The sequence below is a fragment of the Buteo buteo genome, chromosome 1, assembly GCF_964188355.1.
Source record: "Buteo buteo chromosome 1, bButBut1.hap1.1, whole genome shotgun sequence".
NCBI classification, from domain to species: domain Eukaryota; kingdom Metazoa; phylum Chordata; class Aves; order Accipitriformes; family Accipitridae; genus Buteo; species Buteo buteo.
The window spans coordinates 70,708,769-70,727,376 of NC_134171.1; the positions used below are offsets into that span (position 1 = coordinate 70,708,769).

General features: G+C 37.3%; 1 protein-coding gene across 1 annotated transcript in view; it reads left to right on the forward strand.

The window, feature by feature from the left end:
- Positions 1–18,608, forward strand: part of FREM3 (FRAS1 related extracellular matrix 3) — a 73,904-nt gene that overhangs the window by 18,667 nt on the left and 36,629 nt on the right. Inside the window, exons 3-5 of the mRNA XM_075040183.1 lie at positions 14,784–14,930; positions 17,327–17,557; positions 17,812–17,937. Coding sequence (XP_074896284.1) covers positions 14,784–14,930; positions 17,327–17,557; positions 17,812–17,937 — 504 coding nt within the window. The remainder of the gene's footprint in view (positions 1–14,783; positions 14,931–17,326; positions 17,558–17,811; positions 17,938–18,608) is intronic.

Genomic DNA, 18,608 nt, shown 5'->3' on the forward strand with positions numbered 1-18,608 from the left:
GACTTATTATCACTGAGTTGTGTGGTTTGATTTTTCTTTTAATAGGTAAATTAAACTTTATTTCCACAGAGTACTTTTTTAGAGAGTCTTGGCACCTCGTTATAAAAATTATTAATGTTGATGTGAACAGACTGTACTAGAGAATGTTTGTGTTATCCCCTTTTTTAATTTTTCATAGGAAATCTGAAGGAATTTTTTGTTTGATATGATTTAAATCACCATGGACTAATTCAGTCTTCTGGGGCAATTTTTTACTATAGCATATGCTGGAGGTAAGCAAATTTTCTGAGTTGAATTTTATGCAAACATTTTGTTTGTCTTCATGTTTTTGGTTCTGTATCTTAATGATAGGAGATAAAATATGTATACATTCCTGCTTTCTTGCATCTGGGTAACATTGGGGAAAGCAACTACAGAATATAACAGAAGATTTTTCTTATACTTTTGAGAGCAAACAAAATACTTGATTAAAATTTCATTGTTGGTTCTTTTCAGTTAATACGTTGTTGCTGGTTTTTATAGCATTACTGTGTCAAGCAAAATGTCAGATCAGTTTCTGTATTTTTTGTATAACTATGACAGAGATTATTAGAGCTTCAGGCTTCATAAGTAGATTATTTTCCTGATGGCTACTGAAGAATGTAAGAATGATGCGGGTTCTACAAATATAGTCCCACTCAAAATGGTACTTAACACTTGTTTAAAGCATGGCTTCAAGAGTATTATGGATTCATATGCTTTCCATGTGTTTCTCTCAACACCTATATAAAATCAAGGAAATGGGACCATGATAATTCCTCCTCCCTGCCATCCCTCGCCTCTGCCATTTTTTACAGTCTCAGAACATGTACACAGAGTTATTACAGATCAGCTCTCATATGTTACTGCCATAACTTGCTCAAGTGTTGAAGCGCTCTGATCTGCCTGTCTCCCCCCATCACACTCCTTTGATGGGCTTGACTAATTTGGCGGTTCCTACAGAAAATTCAACTGGTCTGTTTTATTCTTTTCATTGGTTGGTTCAGTGCTTGTGCTAGAAGGGTTTACCAAGAATAATAAAAGCCTTAAAGCAAAATCTTCATTTTCTTCTAACTTATCAAATGAAGAATACCTTACCTGCCCCAGAACACCATTTTGCTTAGTTTTCTCATTTTTACTATAAGGCTTTTTCTCTGTCTTTTGAGACGTAAGACAAAATTTAAAAGAACATGAGAGAGCGCAGGAGTGAGAAAAAAGGAAAATTATATGAAAGGAGAAATCTATGGGATGGCTGTCTCTTGCAATTTGTCTATGGACACTGATGAGAAATTCTTCACGTTTCAATCTGTTAAAATCATCAAATGAAGATCTAAGCCTGAGAGATTTAAAAGATAACATTAATAGACATTTAGGAACTTTTATGACTTACTGTTGAAATTAACCTATCTTTAGACGATCTTTTTTTTTTTTTAATTAAATTTATGCATTTGCCTGCCTTTCCCATCACTGATGAGTTAATGTGTTCCATAGATGTTTTGTTATAACATGAGAGAATATAATTCTTTGGGGTTTGCTTGAATGCGTATGGGTAAACAGGCATGCACATGTTTTAGTCTCTGATATATTCAATCTGTTGTTATGAGATATGTAAAACACATCAGGAAGTGTTTCGTATATCAGGCACTTGACATATTTGTCATTGCTTCAAAATGGTAACAAAAGTTGAACAGAAACTAAAGCAAAACACAGTTACCCCAGTCAACTGATGTTATATTGTGAATGTGTGGCAGCAGGTTAAATTCTTCCTGGATGGCATGATAAGATTTTTCTTTTTAGGAGAGCTGATGTAGGTCAACACCTTGGACAATAGATAAAGTCAGTTTCTTTTTGTCTGCTTACCTGACATCTTTGGTCATATTGGATTTCAGTTCCCCCCAAAATACTGAGTAAATATTTCTCAGATCTATCACTTAAGGAGGATTGTCTTCCAGAACAGGACACACTTAATTAAAGGATGTAATTTTCTAGTGCTGCTGAAATTGATGACTTGGTGGTCCACAATATTCTTCCTGAAGACCTGACATGCCTTGGGCATTCTTCTGTCCTCCTCTGGTTCTTTCAAATCTCAGATTTTTTTTTCTTCCACATGTCTTTTAGCAATTCCTCTTTGCCTCATTCCTTTTCTTCCTATGTTATGTATCAGTAAGCAATGCAAAAATAAATTCAGTTCCTGTCTCTGTGTTCAGGCTTCACATAAGCCTGTGATTTGTCTTTCTAATGTCTTTAACAGCATAAGTAGGTAATTTTCTTTAAAGTATTATTACAAGGAAAATATTTCTGTTCCATAAGTGTTGTCAGTGATGGGAATTTTAAGCATAAGGATTAAATGTGCATTCAAAATGGCATAAAATGGCTCCTAATTTAACCTCTTGTAATTAGAGGGGCAGAGATTCCCCTGTAATTCCCTTAACATCTGGTGAATCATCTGAATACACAGATGGACAATTAGGACTTCAAGTATAGTTGCAAAGTACAAAATCTGAATCCAGAAGGTATTTATAAATAACATAGAACTAATTAACTTAAAAATGTATTTTTATGTGCTTTTCTATTGGGCATTGATCATACCATTTACATGTGTGATACATTCAGGAAAGTGTAGTTATTCCTTTCTCTGTCACTACCTATAAGTTAGGGGAAGAAAAAAGAACATCTAAACCTGTTCTATATAATATGCCTGTCTCAGAATACAAATTTATTTGTTCTGTTCAACATGCGTCTCCTATAGTACTCAGAATGTTTTTGGGATACTATGGGATTCAGTTTCAGATGTTTGGAACTCAAGCTGAATTATGCAAAATGGAAATTGAAACAGGGACAAGTTGCAAACTTGTTACCTGGTTTCACCTAAATTTCCTTGAAGTTCATTGTCAGTATCAGCACAGAGCTTCTCAACATTAACTTCTTTGATATCTGAGTCTAATATTTTCCATTTGTTTCAGCCTGTTATTAGTTCTTAGAAGTCATCTATTCTGAAACACTAGAAAATGCATTTCAGTATTGTTATTCATCTGTAAAAAATTAAGTGAAGGTACTTTAATGGGCAGATATGCAGACCAGACGTTGCTCCAAAACAGCATCTTCCAAAGGAGGCTATAAAGGGGTTGTGTCCCGAGAGGCAAGTCTCTGAGTCTCCAGAACTCATGAGGGACACAGCTGCTGCATTGATAGCACTCATCTTGATGAAGGTGGTCCCAGTTTCTCCCTTGTTAGCTTCATCTTCTGTGTAGACAAAGGGAAGAGATGTTGTGCTCTTCATAAGGCAGGGCCTGCACTGCCTTGCCCCGGCTGGCTGATCATTGCTGGGATGGGGAGGAAGAGTGCAGGAGTTTCTACTTCTAATGCTGTGACCAGGAAAATACTTCTTAAGGTGTTTGACTTCTCACATGTCATTTGAACTTACCTGGCACCAGTGATGAGACCAAACTTTCCAAGGTCAGCCGTGTTCCTATCCATTACTCTGGCTTATGCCCTTCTTACCCAGAGGGTATTTCACTTTGTTATGCAGGAAGTGGCTCCATAGGTCAGCAACAATCACATTAACCTTATCTAGGAAAGAAATACATCTGAAGTTAGGCAGCTGCTTTTTCTGATGTTATAGAGGCTTATGACATTTCTTTGCGATTGCAGGTAAGAAATGATTAATATGTTATTACCATTCCCAGATGGCATAGCTCTTTCACTTCTCAAAGTTACTGTCTGCCGTTCAGCCTCAGCCTCTATCTAGTATGGCACTTTAAGAAGCCTTCCCTAATGACTGCCTGTAGTATCAACTGTGTTGCCTAGTTTTGACATGTTGATGTAATTTGGGGAATTATGAAGGCCATAACTTCCCAAGACAACCATCACTCTTATGAACCCTGCAGATTCAAACTACAGATCAGTCAGGTGCCTCTTGCTGGAACACTTTAAAGGTCAAACTGTAACGTAAATCTCTTGCAGTGATCCTTGATTTACAACATCTCCAAGGTCTCACTGTGAAGCTTCAACTTCTTCAGGGACTTGAAATGCCAAGCGTATTAAAGTATGTTGCAAAAGAGCATTGGTTCAGGGGAGGAACTTAATTTATGATTAAAGCTAGTATTTGCATTATGGATGGGTAGTTTTATCTCATGTTAGCACATGTAGAAAGTTACCTTTTGGAAAACGTAGAGGCTTTCTGTTTGTAACGAAAGCTCTGCACTTCTGAGTTATGATTAGCATAAGATAATTGCATCCTTTGTGTGTTGAACATGGGTGTTGTCAGTCATGATGTTATTTTTGCACAGAGAATGATAAACTTGGTAATATATCTTCCCTCTCTACTTAATGTGGCAGTTATGAAATGTAATGCATTTTGGCACTGACCATGTAACAGCATAACTAAAATCATATTTTGTTCAGGATGGAGTATGCAGGAGTATTGGATAGAATGAATGCATCCATTGATCTTTCCTCCTGCTTTCTCTTAAAGCAGCAGGAGAGATTCAAAGAATTGTTCCCTGAGACAGGGATTGCATTTTTAACTGTGTGATGAGTACTGTTTGATGAACAAATGCATGAAGAACAGCCTTTTTTGAGATTGTCATGTATATCCACTCAGGTGTATATATCTGTCTACATCAGTTTGGTCTTGTCCCAGCATAGTGAACAAATTAAGCTTCTTCATGTAATCAGGCAGGTCAAACAATAGTAGTCTACCTCAAAAGCAGGCGTGTGGTTCACTTGAAAGAATTGTGGTGTTTTCTTCCAATCCAGGTAGTAGATTTTGAATTTTTATATTCTGTAAGATTACAATGCATAGTCAGTTCATCATAGTTGTCATGACTGGAACACGTCACTATACTTTTTACTAAATTTGGTCAATGTGAGGCATCAGATAACTAACTTTATCGTTGTTGTTGTTATATGCTAGCACAGTCATAGGCAGTGACCGAACTGTTGGGAAGGAGAATGCAAGTTCAGCTGACACTCTTTAGCCTGTCTCTGACAGGTTAGAGATTCCTTTTGGATTCAGTTCATTTTAGAAAAAGGGCTAGGGGATAATTTAAGACCAGATCCATAGATTTTCTCTGCCGAGTAATATAGTTTCTAGGACAGAAGTTTAGAGTATTTTAAAAAAACAAATGTGTACCAGTTTATCTGTCTGCAGTTACTTAATTAGGTTGTGATCTTTTCTGCAGATTCAAGGAGTAGCGTAAAGGAAATACTTGCCAAATCAGTACATCCATAGGTAGAAGACACCAGTCTTCTCCTTTGTGTACCACATTCAATAACTCGTTCATCAGTTTTTCTTCAGTGGCAACTATTTACTTGTGTGGTTTGGCTCTTCTTAGATTTTCAGCAGTTATCTTCTAATTTCAGCCTGCTCCATGACTAAAGGCATTGGCATCACTTGTTTGCCATGTCGTGAAATTGCTACTAAGCTTTCTTTATTGTGATACAGTGTGTAAGTAATGATGAAGCTCTTACCAAGGCCAACTTACCTGCTTCATGAGCTCTGTCAGTAGAAATGAGTGAGGCTGTATTTGGAAGCTTTCACTTCTGTTTTGGGTACCTGCTTTACGTTCCTTTACGCAGGTTTGCTTAGAGAAAATCCTGGCCAAGTGTGATAACATGAGCACCGTTCATGGTGCTCTAGTGCTTCTCTTTATTGTCTGCAAAATGTAATTATATAAAAAATGATCATTCTCTTCAAACACAAGCACACATCTTTGGGCAACCCAGCTGGCACTCCCTTTTGAGGGTATTGAAGGACAGGGTGTATGGGCAAGCAGCCTCCATGTGTGAAGAAATCAAGACTGTTATGGAGTTACAGGGGCAGAAGATCAAGAGAAAGGGAGGCAGAGGCAGTCGCTTCTTGTAACGCTGATCCTTGTTAGGCAAATACTGATTTCTGTAAGTTTCCTGGAGAGGCTCGAGGTTGTTACCCTGCTGTGGAACTTCAGCCAACTTCAAGTGGCTGGAGGGTTCAGGAAGCCTTCTTTGTCATCATCTGTCTTCATCTACTGGTCTTACTACGGCTCTGCGAAATAGCCATGTGGCAATGATCTTTAAGACTGAGCAGGCATTTCACCAGGGAGTAAAAGGGAAGGCCTCTGAAGCATGAAAGAAACATATCTTCTGTTTCTGTGATACCTCTTGGCACCTCTCCAGAATTCAGAAGAATTTAGACAGGTGTCTATGAGCCTGGTGATCAGTCTTTCTACTTTAATTTATGGTTTGTTACTTCCTGTATTAATTTCCCTTGGCTGTGCTGTACTATCATCCACAAAGCATGTCTGTCATACTGCTCCTTCAAAAGCTTAGAGTCTGTAAGGCACTTATATTCTCATGATAAAAAGATCATTGTTAAAAATCATATTCTGTATATTGTTCTTGTGATATTTTAGGAATTTGGCAAATCATTTGTATAGGTAGTCGGACATGACAGCTTGCAAATGGATTGATAGCTGTTTGAAACAACTGATACTGAGGAAGCCTAAATTAGATCAGATGTATTAGGTTGGATAAGGATCAAAGCCCAGACAGACCGTAAGTATGTGCAAGACGATGACTGGGTAAGGAAATTTCTAATGAAGAATTTATCACATAAGTTTTGCTGGTTTATCAGTTCAAATGGCTTGCAGAATTCTTGAATGTGTTTGTTATTGCAAAGGTCTGGTAGAATTCTCTGGTAAAATAGTCTTTAGCATATGGATAGCTTGTGAACTGAATACTGCACAATTTAGACTGTCTGATTAATTCATTGGCTGATGTTGCTTCTTCTACAGCAGGCACGTAGTTTCTGTTATTAACCTAAACATGGAAATGAAGATGATTCCTTGGAATATATTTTTTTTTCTGGCAAAGAACTGGTTATCCAAAAATTATTTTTTCTGCTTGTTCAAATGAATGTGAAAAATGACTGAAGAGCTCACTCTTAGCTTCCCTCAGGGGCATGTTCCAGGTTTTCAATTTTTTTTGTTGTTAACTTCACTAATCTGATGTTCCTTTATTCTCTCTGTCTTTTTTTTTCCTCTCTCCTTTCTCTTTTTTTCTCTGAGTCTTTCCAGACAAAGAGACTTTCGTGAAATAATAGCTAGCAAACTCCTATTTCGCATTTGTCTTGAATATATCTTTATTGGACCATAGGCCTGATTTCAGGGTATTTTATTGTTGCCTGAGCTGCCTGGTTGCATAAAGAAAATGAATTTGTTCTTACATTAAATAAGGAGTAGAATTTAGACTTAACTCCTAACAAGCAGAGTATGTAAGTCTATGTATGTGGATGATCTCTAATAAATTTTGTTGTATCTCTGTAATGATATAAAGTTGCTCTCAGGAACAACTGGAAATTCCTTGGATGGTGGTAAGGAGTGTCTTTGTGCCTTTGTAGCACACATCCTTCTGCAGTAGCTCTGTCTTAGTCCCTGCCCCATCTCCCCTTCTTGAACTCGTCACTTAAATTTTCCATCGCTTTCTAAAAACGGGAATGTTTCTAAAGCGAATGTGTCATGGCTAGACTGCTATCTATGACTGAGGCTGTTAGAAAAACAGACAAAAATTAGACAAGCCTGTGATACAAAACTTCTTTTCTCCCTGTTTTTCTTCTAATTGTACTGTTAAATGCAACTTCTCTCTACCAACAAAACTGGTTTATTTAGAAGTGTAGTGATAATGGTTTGTTGCAAATACCAACTTCCCTTTTGCCAGAACAAAAACTCCTGGGCTTCTCATGAACTCCTATACTTGAAAACATTTACAGTCTCTGGAGCAGCAGTAAGTTTGGCTGAGAGTTGCTTTTAGCATCTATCTCTTGCAGTGTGTTCATATATTGGAAAAACTCCAAGAACTGGGAAGGTCTCGTTGATGGAAAACACCTTCCCAGCCACGCAGGCTAAACCATGTTCCTCCACGCTAATACTTAAAGCAAATTGGAGCACGGCTTTTGTGTTCCAGTGAGCTACACTGGCATGGATGAACAATGTGTTATGATGACTTCTGCCAGATAAATAGTTTTAGTATAGAATCACATAGTGCAGCAAAGCATGTTATTGTGAGGCTTTAAGGACATTTTCCTCTTGAGTTAATGGCTTCCAGAAAGAGAAAGACTATAAAGATGCAGTGTAAATGATGAATTTTAACAGAAGGATGCAATACTTGATTTAGGTGGAGGATGACTGGGTCTGGGTAAAGATTACTAATTCATGATAAAAACAGGCTAAAGCAAAGCAACTAAGGCAGAGAACATGAGTAAAAACACTGAAGTCACAAATTAAGTAATGCACTTTCTGGATTAAGAATATGGTAGCAAATCAGGGTCTTTTTATAAAATGCATGTAGTTTTTGTTATTGACAATACAGTGCAACCCCCCAGTCCTGGAATGGGAGTGGGGAAGGGTGGGCAAGTGAAGACAAAGGTGGGATATGACTTTTGGTCTCCTGCTGCACAGGCTCGCCTCATGTTTCACTGTAGGCAGTGGCTCATCGTTCTCAAATTACTAAACCTTTTAGTCAACTTCCAGGTCTCTCAGAATTCAGGAGGATGAAAAGACAAAATCCCCATAATTGGGTTAGATTTAAAAGCAGAAGACAAGGTAATTCAGCCCTCCACAACAAGCTGCAATAATGAAAGTGACTTCAATGAAATATGAACAACGGTGTGCCTGTTCCTTTAACCCCCCCTCGTCCAACCACAGCAAACGAGAAAAAAAATCTTGAGTGTAAGCAGCTTTATGTAGATTCATTAAGGCCTCAAAATTTCTTGATGATAACTGAAATCAGGCATGAATTGTAAAAGACCTATTAAATACTGATTTAAAGGCCATGTAAAAGTTTTGGCTATGGCATGGTACCACTGTTTACATTTGTGCACTCAAAATGATCAGGTGTACTTTTTTGTCAGCTCGTTTTTGCTCTTTTGATAGTTAGTGCTCTTCTCCAATGCGTACAATTTATTCCTATTTTTGACTTGCATATGCTTAAAGAAAAAGTGTGATACTATACAGCAGCCACTTTTGACATGCATTCTGCACTTTGCATTTAGATATTTTAAAAGAAAAAGTGATTTTATAACTTGCTTACTCTTTGTTTTCATTTGTTTGCTCTTCAAAGTCAAATCTAATGTCTTTTGAGATGCTGGCATGTCCTTAAAACAGAACTTACGTTATAATCAGACTTAAAGTATTTGGGAGACAAGAGTGATGCATTTCTTTAGAAAGCCATTTCACCAATAATTTGATGTTTCTCTAGATTTTCCTTTAGCTCAGCTAAAAGTAGCTGGTTAGAGTAGGCCAAGGAAGATGGCTTTTTCCTGAAAAAAGCGGGTTTTTTCTAGGTTGATAGCCTAATGCTGTTATTTCAGCTCTTGAGACATTCAGGAGAGGAACATCTACTAATTACATCAAAAGTAAAGGCAAAGAACTAGTCCTTTTTTACATCTTCTAATTTTGCAATTTGTGCTTAAAGTATTAATTTTATAGAAACAATTTCTAGAATTAGAAAAAAAATTATTTTTAGGAACAGTAAGTCCATTTCTGTATTTTTCAGTCTGAGGTTATTGCTGGCTGTGTATTAATTTACTTAAAGTTTCTTGGAAAATATTTTTGTGAGGACAAAGTTTTCTTGAGTCTAATAGTATGCCTGCCTGCTGCTTGTCTGAGTAGTGGGTTAGACCTTCTGTGCATGCCAGCAAAGAAGGAAGATAAAAGATTAGGGATTAATGGCAACTGTTTTAGCTGGTCTGCTCAGAAGAGCCACTTGTTCCTTCTGAGCCAGAATGTTTGCTCATTACAAATACCTGACTGAGAATACTCATTTGGTACAATACAGCCCAATATTGTGGTGTACACAAACAAAACCCCACTTAAACGAAAGACCAAAACTCTTTCTAAGTGCATCTATGTAAATGCAAGGGAAAATGAGATATTTGAGGCAGGGGAAGTGTTGTTTTGCTTTGTTGTATTTTTTTTTTCTTTTTTTTTAGTTTCTTGGATCATGACTTCTCTGTAAAAATAATTCCTTGAGCCATAGTACAAGATCAATTTTGTTCAAAATAAAGGCAAAAAGAAAAACTGCCTAGTTCCCAACAAACTCTACATTTCCTGACCTGCTATCTGTCCCTTGCCCAAGAATTTTTGAAGATTTTTGGGCGGTAGGGGGATGAGTGCCCACCTGTGACTTTGCTACACCTTAATTTTTTAGCTAAAGTTACAAATTAATTTAGATTTTCCCCTCCCTCTCATCTGCCTTTTTAAGTTTTCCATCATTTGGAACGATTTCCCTTTCATACATATGTATATTTACTTTCTTTTTCTGAGCTGGTGGGTTTTGTTCTTTCTCCTTCTGTGCTTCTCCAACTTTTCATTCCTTTTATTTCCTTCACTGTTTATTTCCCTGAACTGCTTTCTATCTTTCTGATCCCTTTCAGTAAATTTTAGCTATCCAGCAAATCAAAGCCAACTGCAAATATGCTTGCATCTACAGAGCAGCTGTTGTAAAGAAACATAACTTTACTTGAAGGAATTGATAGAAACACTGCCAACCACCCAAGCTAAACCGAAGTCTGAGATGGTGGTCAGATGGACTTTTCACCAGAGCAAAAAGGAAGAAAATGTCCTGCCATTTGGGTTATTAATGTACTATTCTTTACTAATTTAGAACTGATGAATATATATTTATGCTGTCTGTGAGGGTTACAGAAAGAAAATCTGTGTTTCATAGTGTGCAGGACCCATGTGCCAAGCACATGGCCACCTTTTACTTCCTTGTATTAATCTAGTCTTTTTTCCCCAAGATCTATTAAAACTTGGCATGACATCAACCCTTGCTTAGGGGTAATAAAACCAAGAAAGCAGTAACTAGGATAGTATTATCTTTTCATAAAAACCTCCCGAGTTTCATAAATTTTCTTTGACAAGAGAAAAATAGTTCTGGCTTTGTTAGATTTATGAAGCTGATGGTATGAGACATCCTTTCAAGGCTTCCCTCTTCAGCCAGGAAAAGGCTGATGGACTATGTAGTTAAAGACTTCGGGGCCTTATTAATTATCGTATCTTTTTGGAGTACCTCCATTTATCGTAACTGTAGAACTGGCAACCACCTAATTTCATACTGGCCTGTTTTTAAGGTATGGTTTGTTGTCATTTTCAGTGTTCTCTGTTTCTCTGAAAAATACCAATGTAAAATACTTAATATGAATGCTTAATTTTTGCAGCAACTGCCCCTGCATATATATTCTTCCTAAAAATTGCAAAATGGGAAGCTGCAACATTTTACAGCTTCTGATGCATGTGCAAGTAATCTAATGAATTTGTGGTTTAGTTAGAAAATAGAGATATTTAAGCATATATTTGGAACACACTTTACAGAATAAATTTCTCCTGTTTGTTATTTTTAAAGTAGAAGTACTGAATCCTCAATATAAAGAGTGGATTCCTTAGACTACACTTTATTATCTCTTAAAAACAAAAAATGCATTATCTTAAAAAATGAACTGCCTCCTGCTCTTGCCTTTTCCCAGTTCTGAAATAAGGAATGGGTGAAGAAGTTGTGAGGCGGTAAACAAGTGTTGAGCCCTCGCATTAGTATTGTGAATAGTACGAGCTCCTCAGCTATCCTGATTTTCACTGAACTTTAAGCAGCCCAAGGTTGGGAACCTGCTGTTGGAAGTGCACCTACCAAATGAGATGTCTGTTTGGAAAGGGGAAAAAATTGTCTAGGAGTATGAATGGGTATTTTGCTATTTGCATATTAAAAGAAATTGCCAAGGGGTGTTCCAGACATTTATCTTCTAGGATGCTGAGTTCTGTGATGTTCCTAGTAATAGGAAATTATATGAGTCTACTTGGAGCCTACGTTAAGCCTACAGAGTGTTTGGGGTCTGCTTTTGGGATCAAGAAGCCAGGTACTGAGGTCAGTTGGATGGGATACACATACCACTGAAAAGTGACGTGTATCTTTAGCTCTCTTGCTCTCTGATCCTTCCTAGTGCTGATGAAAGCAAAAGACATTTTCTAATGATTCATGGCAGCTGCTTTGTATCATCAGCTCCAGCAGTCAGTCATCAGATCCTGTGATACACACTGTGCTGAGATTGCTGATGCTATAGGTGAACATCCGCAATACGCCCCCCCCCCCCCCCCCGCCCAGTGTTTCCCAAGAGTATGGTTTTTTGCATGTACTGCACACTAAGGAGTCTGGGGATAGTTATATTGCAGATTAACCTTCCTAAAACCTTTCCCACTCTGGCAGTCGGAGCAGACATTTCCAAAAAAAAAAATCTGTACAATACCTGAAGAATGATGAATATGTCTTTGCTAAACAGCCATTCATAGTAGTGTATTTACCTACACATATAAGTGTGTTTTGTATGTAAGGAGGAGGCGGCTGTATGTGTTTTCTATGTATGTAGGAGGGCTTTGCAGTGCAAACAGGTGGCAGAGATGTTGATACTTGTGACTGGAAACAAGTGTGCAGGTGATCCCATCACATCTAGGTTTTAGCTCTGTATAGACCTGTGTAACAGTTCATGAGTAATTTCACACTTGAGAGCTAGCTTTTGACTGCAGTTGTTGACTAGTAGGAAATTGAGTGGTTTATCATGAATTTATTATTGAGTTCAAGTTTTTTCATGTTGTGAGCCTTTTGGTTGGTTTTGGATTTAATCTAGCCTTAAGTCAGAGTTTCCTTTTGTTTCCAGTCGTTTGTTTCTAAGCTGGTAAGTCTTTGTTAATTTGGAGCACACTGTGTTCAGTCTTATTTGTAAAAAACGGGGAAAAAAACCAAACCCAAAACACTTAAGTCTGTCAAGATATGAAGGCTGTGAAAAAAACAGCCACCAGGGAAGATGTCTAGCAGAAATATAATGATCATGCTGAAAAGCATTTTTTCAGCAGAAATAACGTCATTCATTGGGATGCTTCTAGGATAAAAAGAAGCTTTTCTGTTTTCTATAAGGGAGTAGTCACCAAGAAGTACATGTGAATTATACTTTCAGAGGTCTTTCTCCAGCCTACCTGCAGCAATAGAGTGTCAGCCAAAGCAGCAGCCAAACAACTAAATAGAGTTTTTTGAACATATTCCAGTTGGTGAATAGATTTAGGCTTCAGCTTGCAACTAAGGTGATTTTTCAGAAATCTGTTTTCTTCAATGCTTTTTTCACAATGTTCCTGAATGACTTGCATCTTTTTTCAAAGGCACGATTAATTCTAAGTTGTAACAATTTAAAAGATCTTAAAATTTATTCCAGGCTCATAGGTTTTATGCAGCTGTAACCTCACTAGTTACTGGAATTACTCGCAATGTATAATTTAGATTTGCTTCTGGTTAGTAGGAGAATCCTATGTTGGACTTTGTCCTACACTTTTTAATAGCCTGAGAACGCACAGAGGTAATGTTAGTATAAGAATTTGCAACACTAAAGCAAATGAGAATTGTGTGGTGATTTTGATTAGATGTGAACCGCACACTAGTAGAGAATTAGATCCTTTAATCCAAAAGTTTCAGTGCTTATTTCATCCAGTGCTGAATAAGTCAGTTGATCTCATGGTGTCACCCTTTTGTAACACAAGTACATAATTATAGAGCAAAATGCTATTTTTATTTTAAAAGAAAAATGTTAACCAACATAATTTTTAACAACAACAACAACAAAACCCCCAAAATACTAGCAGGATACAATTTTCTATTTTATTAAATTGTCTGTTTCAGTAAGTAGAGGCTTCTTACATATCTGAAGTACTTTTTTTGCAAATTTCTGTTCATTATGTGGAAAATCATCAAACAAGTGGAGGACAGAGTCTTAGTAGTTCTGGATGTGAGGAACTTTTTTCTTGTCTGTTCTTACCTTGTCAATTATCTATAAGCAATGAAAACTTTCTGAAATTAGATGTTATAATCTTGTACTACAAAGCATATTGCATGCAGCACAATGACTAATTTTGCTAGAAAAAATAATTAATGAGCTGGAAGCATATGGCTTCATGACCAGTTATTATTTGATTACCTTTGTTGTGTGGAAACAGGAGATTTGCCAGATCACATAAAAATTTTACAGAATACTTCTAAAGAGTTAATTTTCTAAACCAGAAGAAAATTACAACCTAAATTTTGTTGACTTTGTACATTTTAAATAGCATTACATTCATAATTTGATTTTTTCAGTTTTTCTTTGTGTAATACAAAGTAACTACTCTTTTTAATAAATTATTTTCCTGAAAGCAAAGAATAAAAGTCTAGTCACAATTTGCAAATATTTTTGCACCATCAATCAATGTATAATTAATGAGATAGTCCTTATGTGATACTACATGTTGCCTACATTTACTAGGAGATGCTGAATTCAGCTTCTGCTCATGTTTGACGTTGATAGGCACGTACTAGCATTGTTAAAAAGAGTCAGTAATGTGAGACTACAATGTGACCCGCCTAAAGCCTCCCAAAGAGTTATTTTCACAGCTTAATCCCACTCCAGACAGAAAAGTAATCTCTGAGAGTTAGTAGTTAGCTTAATTAGGAAGCTGGTGTGCTAAGACACAGGCTGTGACCCCTGAACTAGCCTCCAGCCTCTTGGAAGGCGTGTGCTGGTCAACTCTGGAAGGTCTGGGAGAGTGGACCATTGTGGTTCACGTGTGATGCACCTCTGTCCCTCGTATCTGCAGCTGAAAAAACAGACTGGCTTTGTCCTGAGGTGATACAAATATACTTAAGCAATGACCTCAGGGAGTTCTAGCTGTGTTTTGCAAACTGTATGTAATATTCAGGATACTTTTTCTGTAACACAGGGGGGAACATGTTAAAGAGCCAGCCATTTCGACTGAACTGGGCTTGGATTTCACTGGAGAAGGAGAGCTACGTCATAGATGAGAACTCCAAATATCTGGAGGTGGCCATCAGACGCAGAGGATATCTGCAAGAAACCTCTTTTATCAGTAAGTAAATCTTTAATGTTTGAAGCTTCTTGCACCAGAAAAGGCAGCTGTTAAGGAGCTGTTCCATAGTTGCTTGTTCCTCTGTTTACATAATAAATATCTAATAATGAGAATAACAGTGGTATAGATTTTTATTGCTCAGATGTCGCTATGTGTTTCATTTTCCACTGCTGCCACCCAGAAATCTGAGTATGTATATTAGTAGATATAAGAACAAATCAATAAAATGAACTTCTGCTGTTTGCCCAGTGTATTTTTTCCCGAAGTCACTTGCCAGACAACAAAACAGAAATTGGGATACTCTGCTTTGTTTATTTTGGCAGGAGGACGCATTTTGTAACATGTTAACTTTAGCTATAAGTAAACAAGTAAGTTCTTAAGTAGCTGGTCTCTGCTTGCAGAACCAAGTTGTGAAGTTAGTTACAACTGCTTACTTTACAAGGGCAGTGTTATGCTGGCCTTTGACCTATGAGAAAATCTGAAAGCTACTAGAAATTCTCGAAGGGTCGTCTGCTAGCAGAGGTGACAGGTACAGAGCACACTGAAGTTACGAGTGTGCTGTCATGGGAGAGCAGAGTACCCAGTCGTGACAGCTCTGCAGAGTAAATAGGAATCATAGACGTCTTTGCACCAATGGAGCGACTCAAGAAGCACTGAGCAGAAGGGTCTTTTTCTCTCTGATTTAAAAACAAAAAGAAAAAAGATTTAACATTTTAGGGTTTTTATAATTTAAACCCAGGTATGACAATATTTGCTTTGCACAACACAAATCTATTGGGCTATTATCCGAGTATTACTTAAATCAGGAATTTAAAACCTAAGCAGTTCTGGAATAGAAAAACTGTGGGAATTTAGAAACTAAATCCTTTAGAAATGATCTCATACTTCACAGCCTTCAGAAGCTCTTTGCTAGCCATCAAATTCCAACAAACGTGTAGGCCATTGACTTGAGAGGGATTAATCATTCTGAACTGGGGAGGTAAAGTGACTCATAATTGCTGGTCTTGAACCTTAATAAAAAGATGCTCATATATTTGAGCTAATGCTGCATTGAAACCCAAAGGTAGTAATGAATTTCAAAACCCCATAGTGAGTTACAGATCTTCGCTTCATTACATCCACAGTTGGATTCTGCCAGTATGTGTGCACCTTTGATTAAAACAAACAAGAAACCTAGGTATAAAAATATGCAGACTTAAAAATGTGTAAGAACTCTTTGTATTTAAAAAATCTTGAGTACCTTCCTATGATATATTTTTCTGTATGATACAGTCTCATTTAAAAAAAAAAAAAAATTAAGTCTTTGTGCTGCATTAAGTAGCAAAAGCAGAATGAATTCTTATGTCAGCTGTAGCATCCTGCACGTGAGTTTCCAATAACACACGTTCACATTTCTGGATATGCAACTACCCTCTGTGGTTTTTATTAAGATGAGAACGTGCAGGTTTTTTAAACTTGTACAATAAAAAGCTTCTGCTTGGATAATACCCCAGCAGAGAGGATGGATATGTGACTAAGTATTGCAGTTTGGAGTTACACAAGGAAGAAAAAATGGGGGTGGGAAAGAAGGAGCAAATTGGCATAGTGTGGTGGACCTAATAAACCCTGAGAACATTGTTCTGTCACACTGAGCTGCAATTCCACGTCAAATGTCCAGTTTTTTACTCACCTAGCTAGGAGAGCATCTGCAGAAGCAAGACTTGGACAGATGGCAAAAGTCTTTAGGGCTTATTCAGTGTACAGGTAAAAGTGGTAAAAGAACTTCCCAGATCTTAAGTGTGTTTAAGTACAGTACAGATACAGAGCAGTAACAGAAACTGTAAGCACAGAGTACTAAAAATACAATGATTAATTTATCTTTGAAAGAGTTGAGCAGTGGAGTTGGGTTTTGGTTTCTTTTTTTTTAATGTGGGTGGCTAAATTTTGCCTTCAGCGAAGCCTTGAACACCTAAACTGATACAAATAAATTTCTTAACAGGCTGATATATCTTTTCTGAAGGCATAACTGGAACACTTTTTCCACAAATTTTTATATAGATGGGAAAATTGGCCCTGTTGAACAATTCTGTTCAGTCATATTTGATAAATAGCCTCATGCCTTATTAACTTTGTTGATTCTTGTATAGGTTTTAAGTGCCCAGCAGGTGAACGGAATTCTTCATGCAAATACAATTCTTTATGCACACAAATGTTGGCAGGACCCTACCTTAACTACCTGTTTTTTTTATGAGCTATGCAACAATGTTAGAGAAAGTGTGATATAACCATCCTTATTTTTTTCTGAAGGTCAGTAACTGCCAGATTAGCATTTTAAAACTATTTTTTTGTGGTGGTTGTTTTAATTTTATTAAAATACTGAAATGCATGGAGAATAATTCCTCTGAATTTTTATGCAGGTATTGGAACCAAAGATGGTACAGCAGTAAAGGATAAAGACTTCAAGGGGAAGTCTCAGAAACAAGTCCAGTTCAATCCAGGACAGGCTTTGGCTACCTGGAGAGTGAGGATATTTGCAGACAATGAATACGAGGCGTCTGAAACATTCCAGATTGTTCTGTCTGATCCGGTTATGGCTGCCCTTGAGACTCCAGCAATAGCAACGGTTGAAATCGTGGACCCTGGTGATGGTATGTATCACTTCTCATTCCCTTAGAATTTGTGATTAGGTGCAGTATTGTTCACTTGTGGGTCCTGTGAGTACTTGTATACCTTATCTGTCTTTGCTCTCTTGTGGTTCAGCTCTGTCTTAAAGCTTCACCTAGCTGAACAAAGAATTTGTATTTCTTATTAAATCTCTTCCCTGGCTAAATTGATCCTGTGTATAATGTCATAGAGGTGTTCAACCTTGGTCCCCTGCTTCTCTCATCATGTTTTTCTTCAGTATCTACAGTGTATATTCCTCAGCTGGAATATAGAGTAGAGGAAGATACAGGTGAACTTCTGATACCTATTAGAAGATCTGGAGATGTCGGTGAAGAGCTGATGGTCATTTGTTCTACACACCAAGGTATGTCATATAGCAGGCAACAGATCATTCAGCATCATATTCATGTTTAGGTAAGTAAAAGAGCAAATGCAGTAGTTGTTAGTCAGCAAGTACTGCCAGTAACTTCAGTAGCTGGAACAAGTGATTTTTGCAGGCAACTTATGTGTGTCTAGTTCTCTGCTTAAAGAGTGTTTTAAAGTCCAAAATGTAGGAGTGTGTGTGTGCACGCACATATATATGTATACATATACGTACACATACATGGGTATACCTGTGTATGTACATGTATACATATATGTATACATTTTTTTGAAGAGGCACAATTTTTTTATCCTGCAGCTTTTCCTGCTGAAGAGGAAATGCCTGTCCCTGCAGTGATTGTTTAGAGGGGAAAAAAGGATTCTGCTAGTCTTAAGCCCTGTACCTTTCCTGTTGAGGATCTGACTGATCATTGCACATTTGTATATACCCTGAATGAGAACTGAGGTCCCCATTGAGGGGCTTTTCCTGTTGTCAGTGTTTTGCTTTTTGACTGTGTAGCTGGAAGAAGCCAAGTCAGGGCTTCAGCTGATTCAGCAAGAACTAATATTTCAAAATTGACACACTACAGGCATTGAATATCACTTTTTGTTTCAACATAACTGACACAAAAGGCTGCATGAAGCAATGATCTGTCTTAATAATGCTTTTTA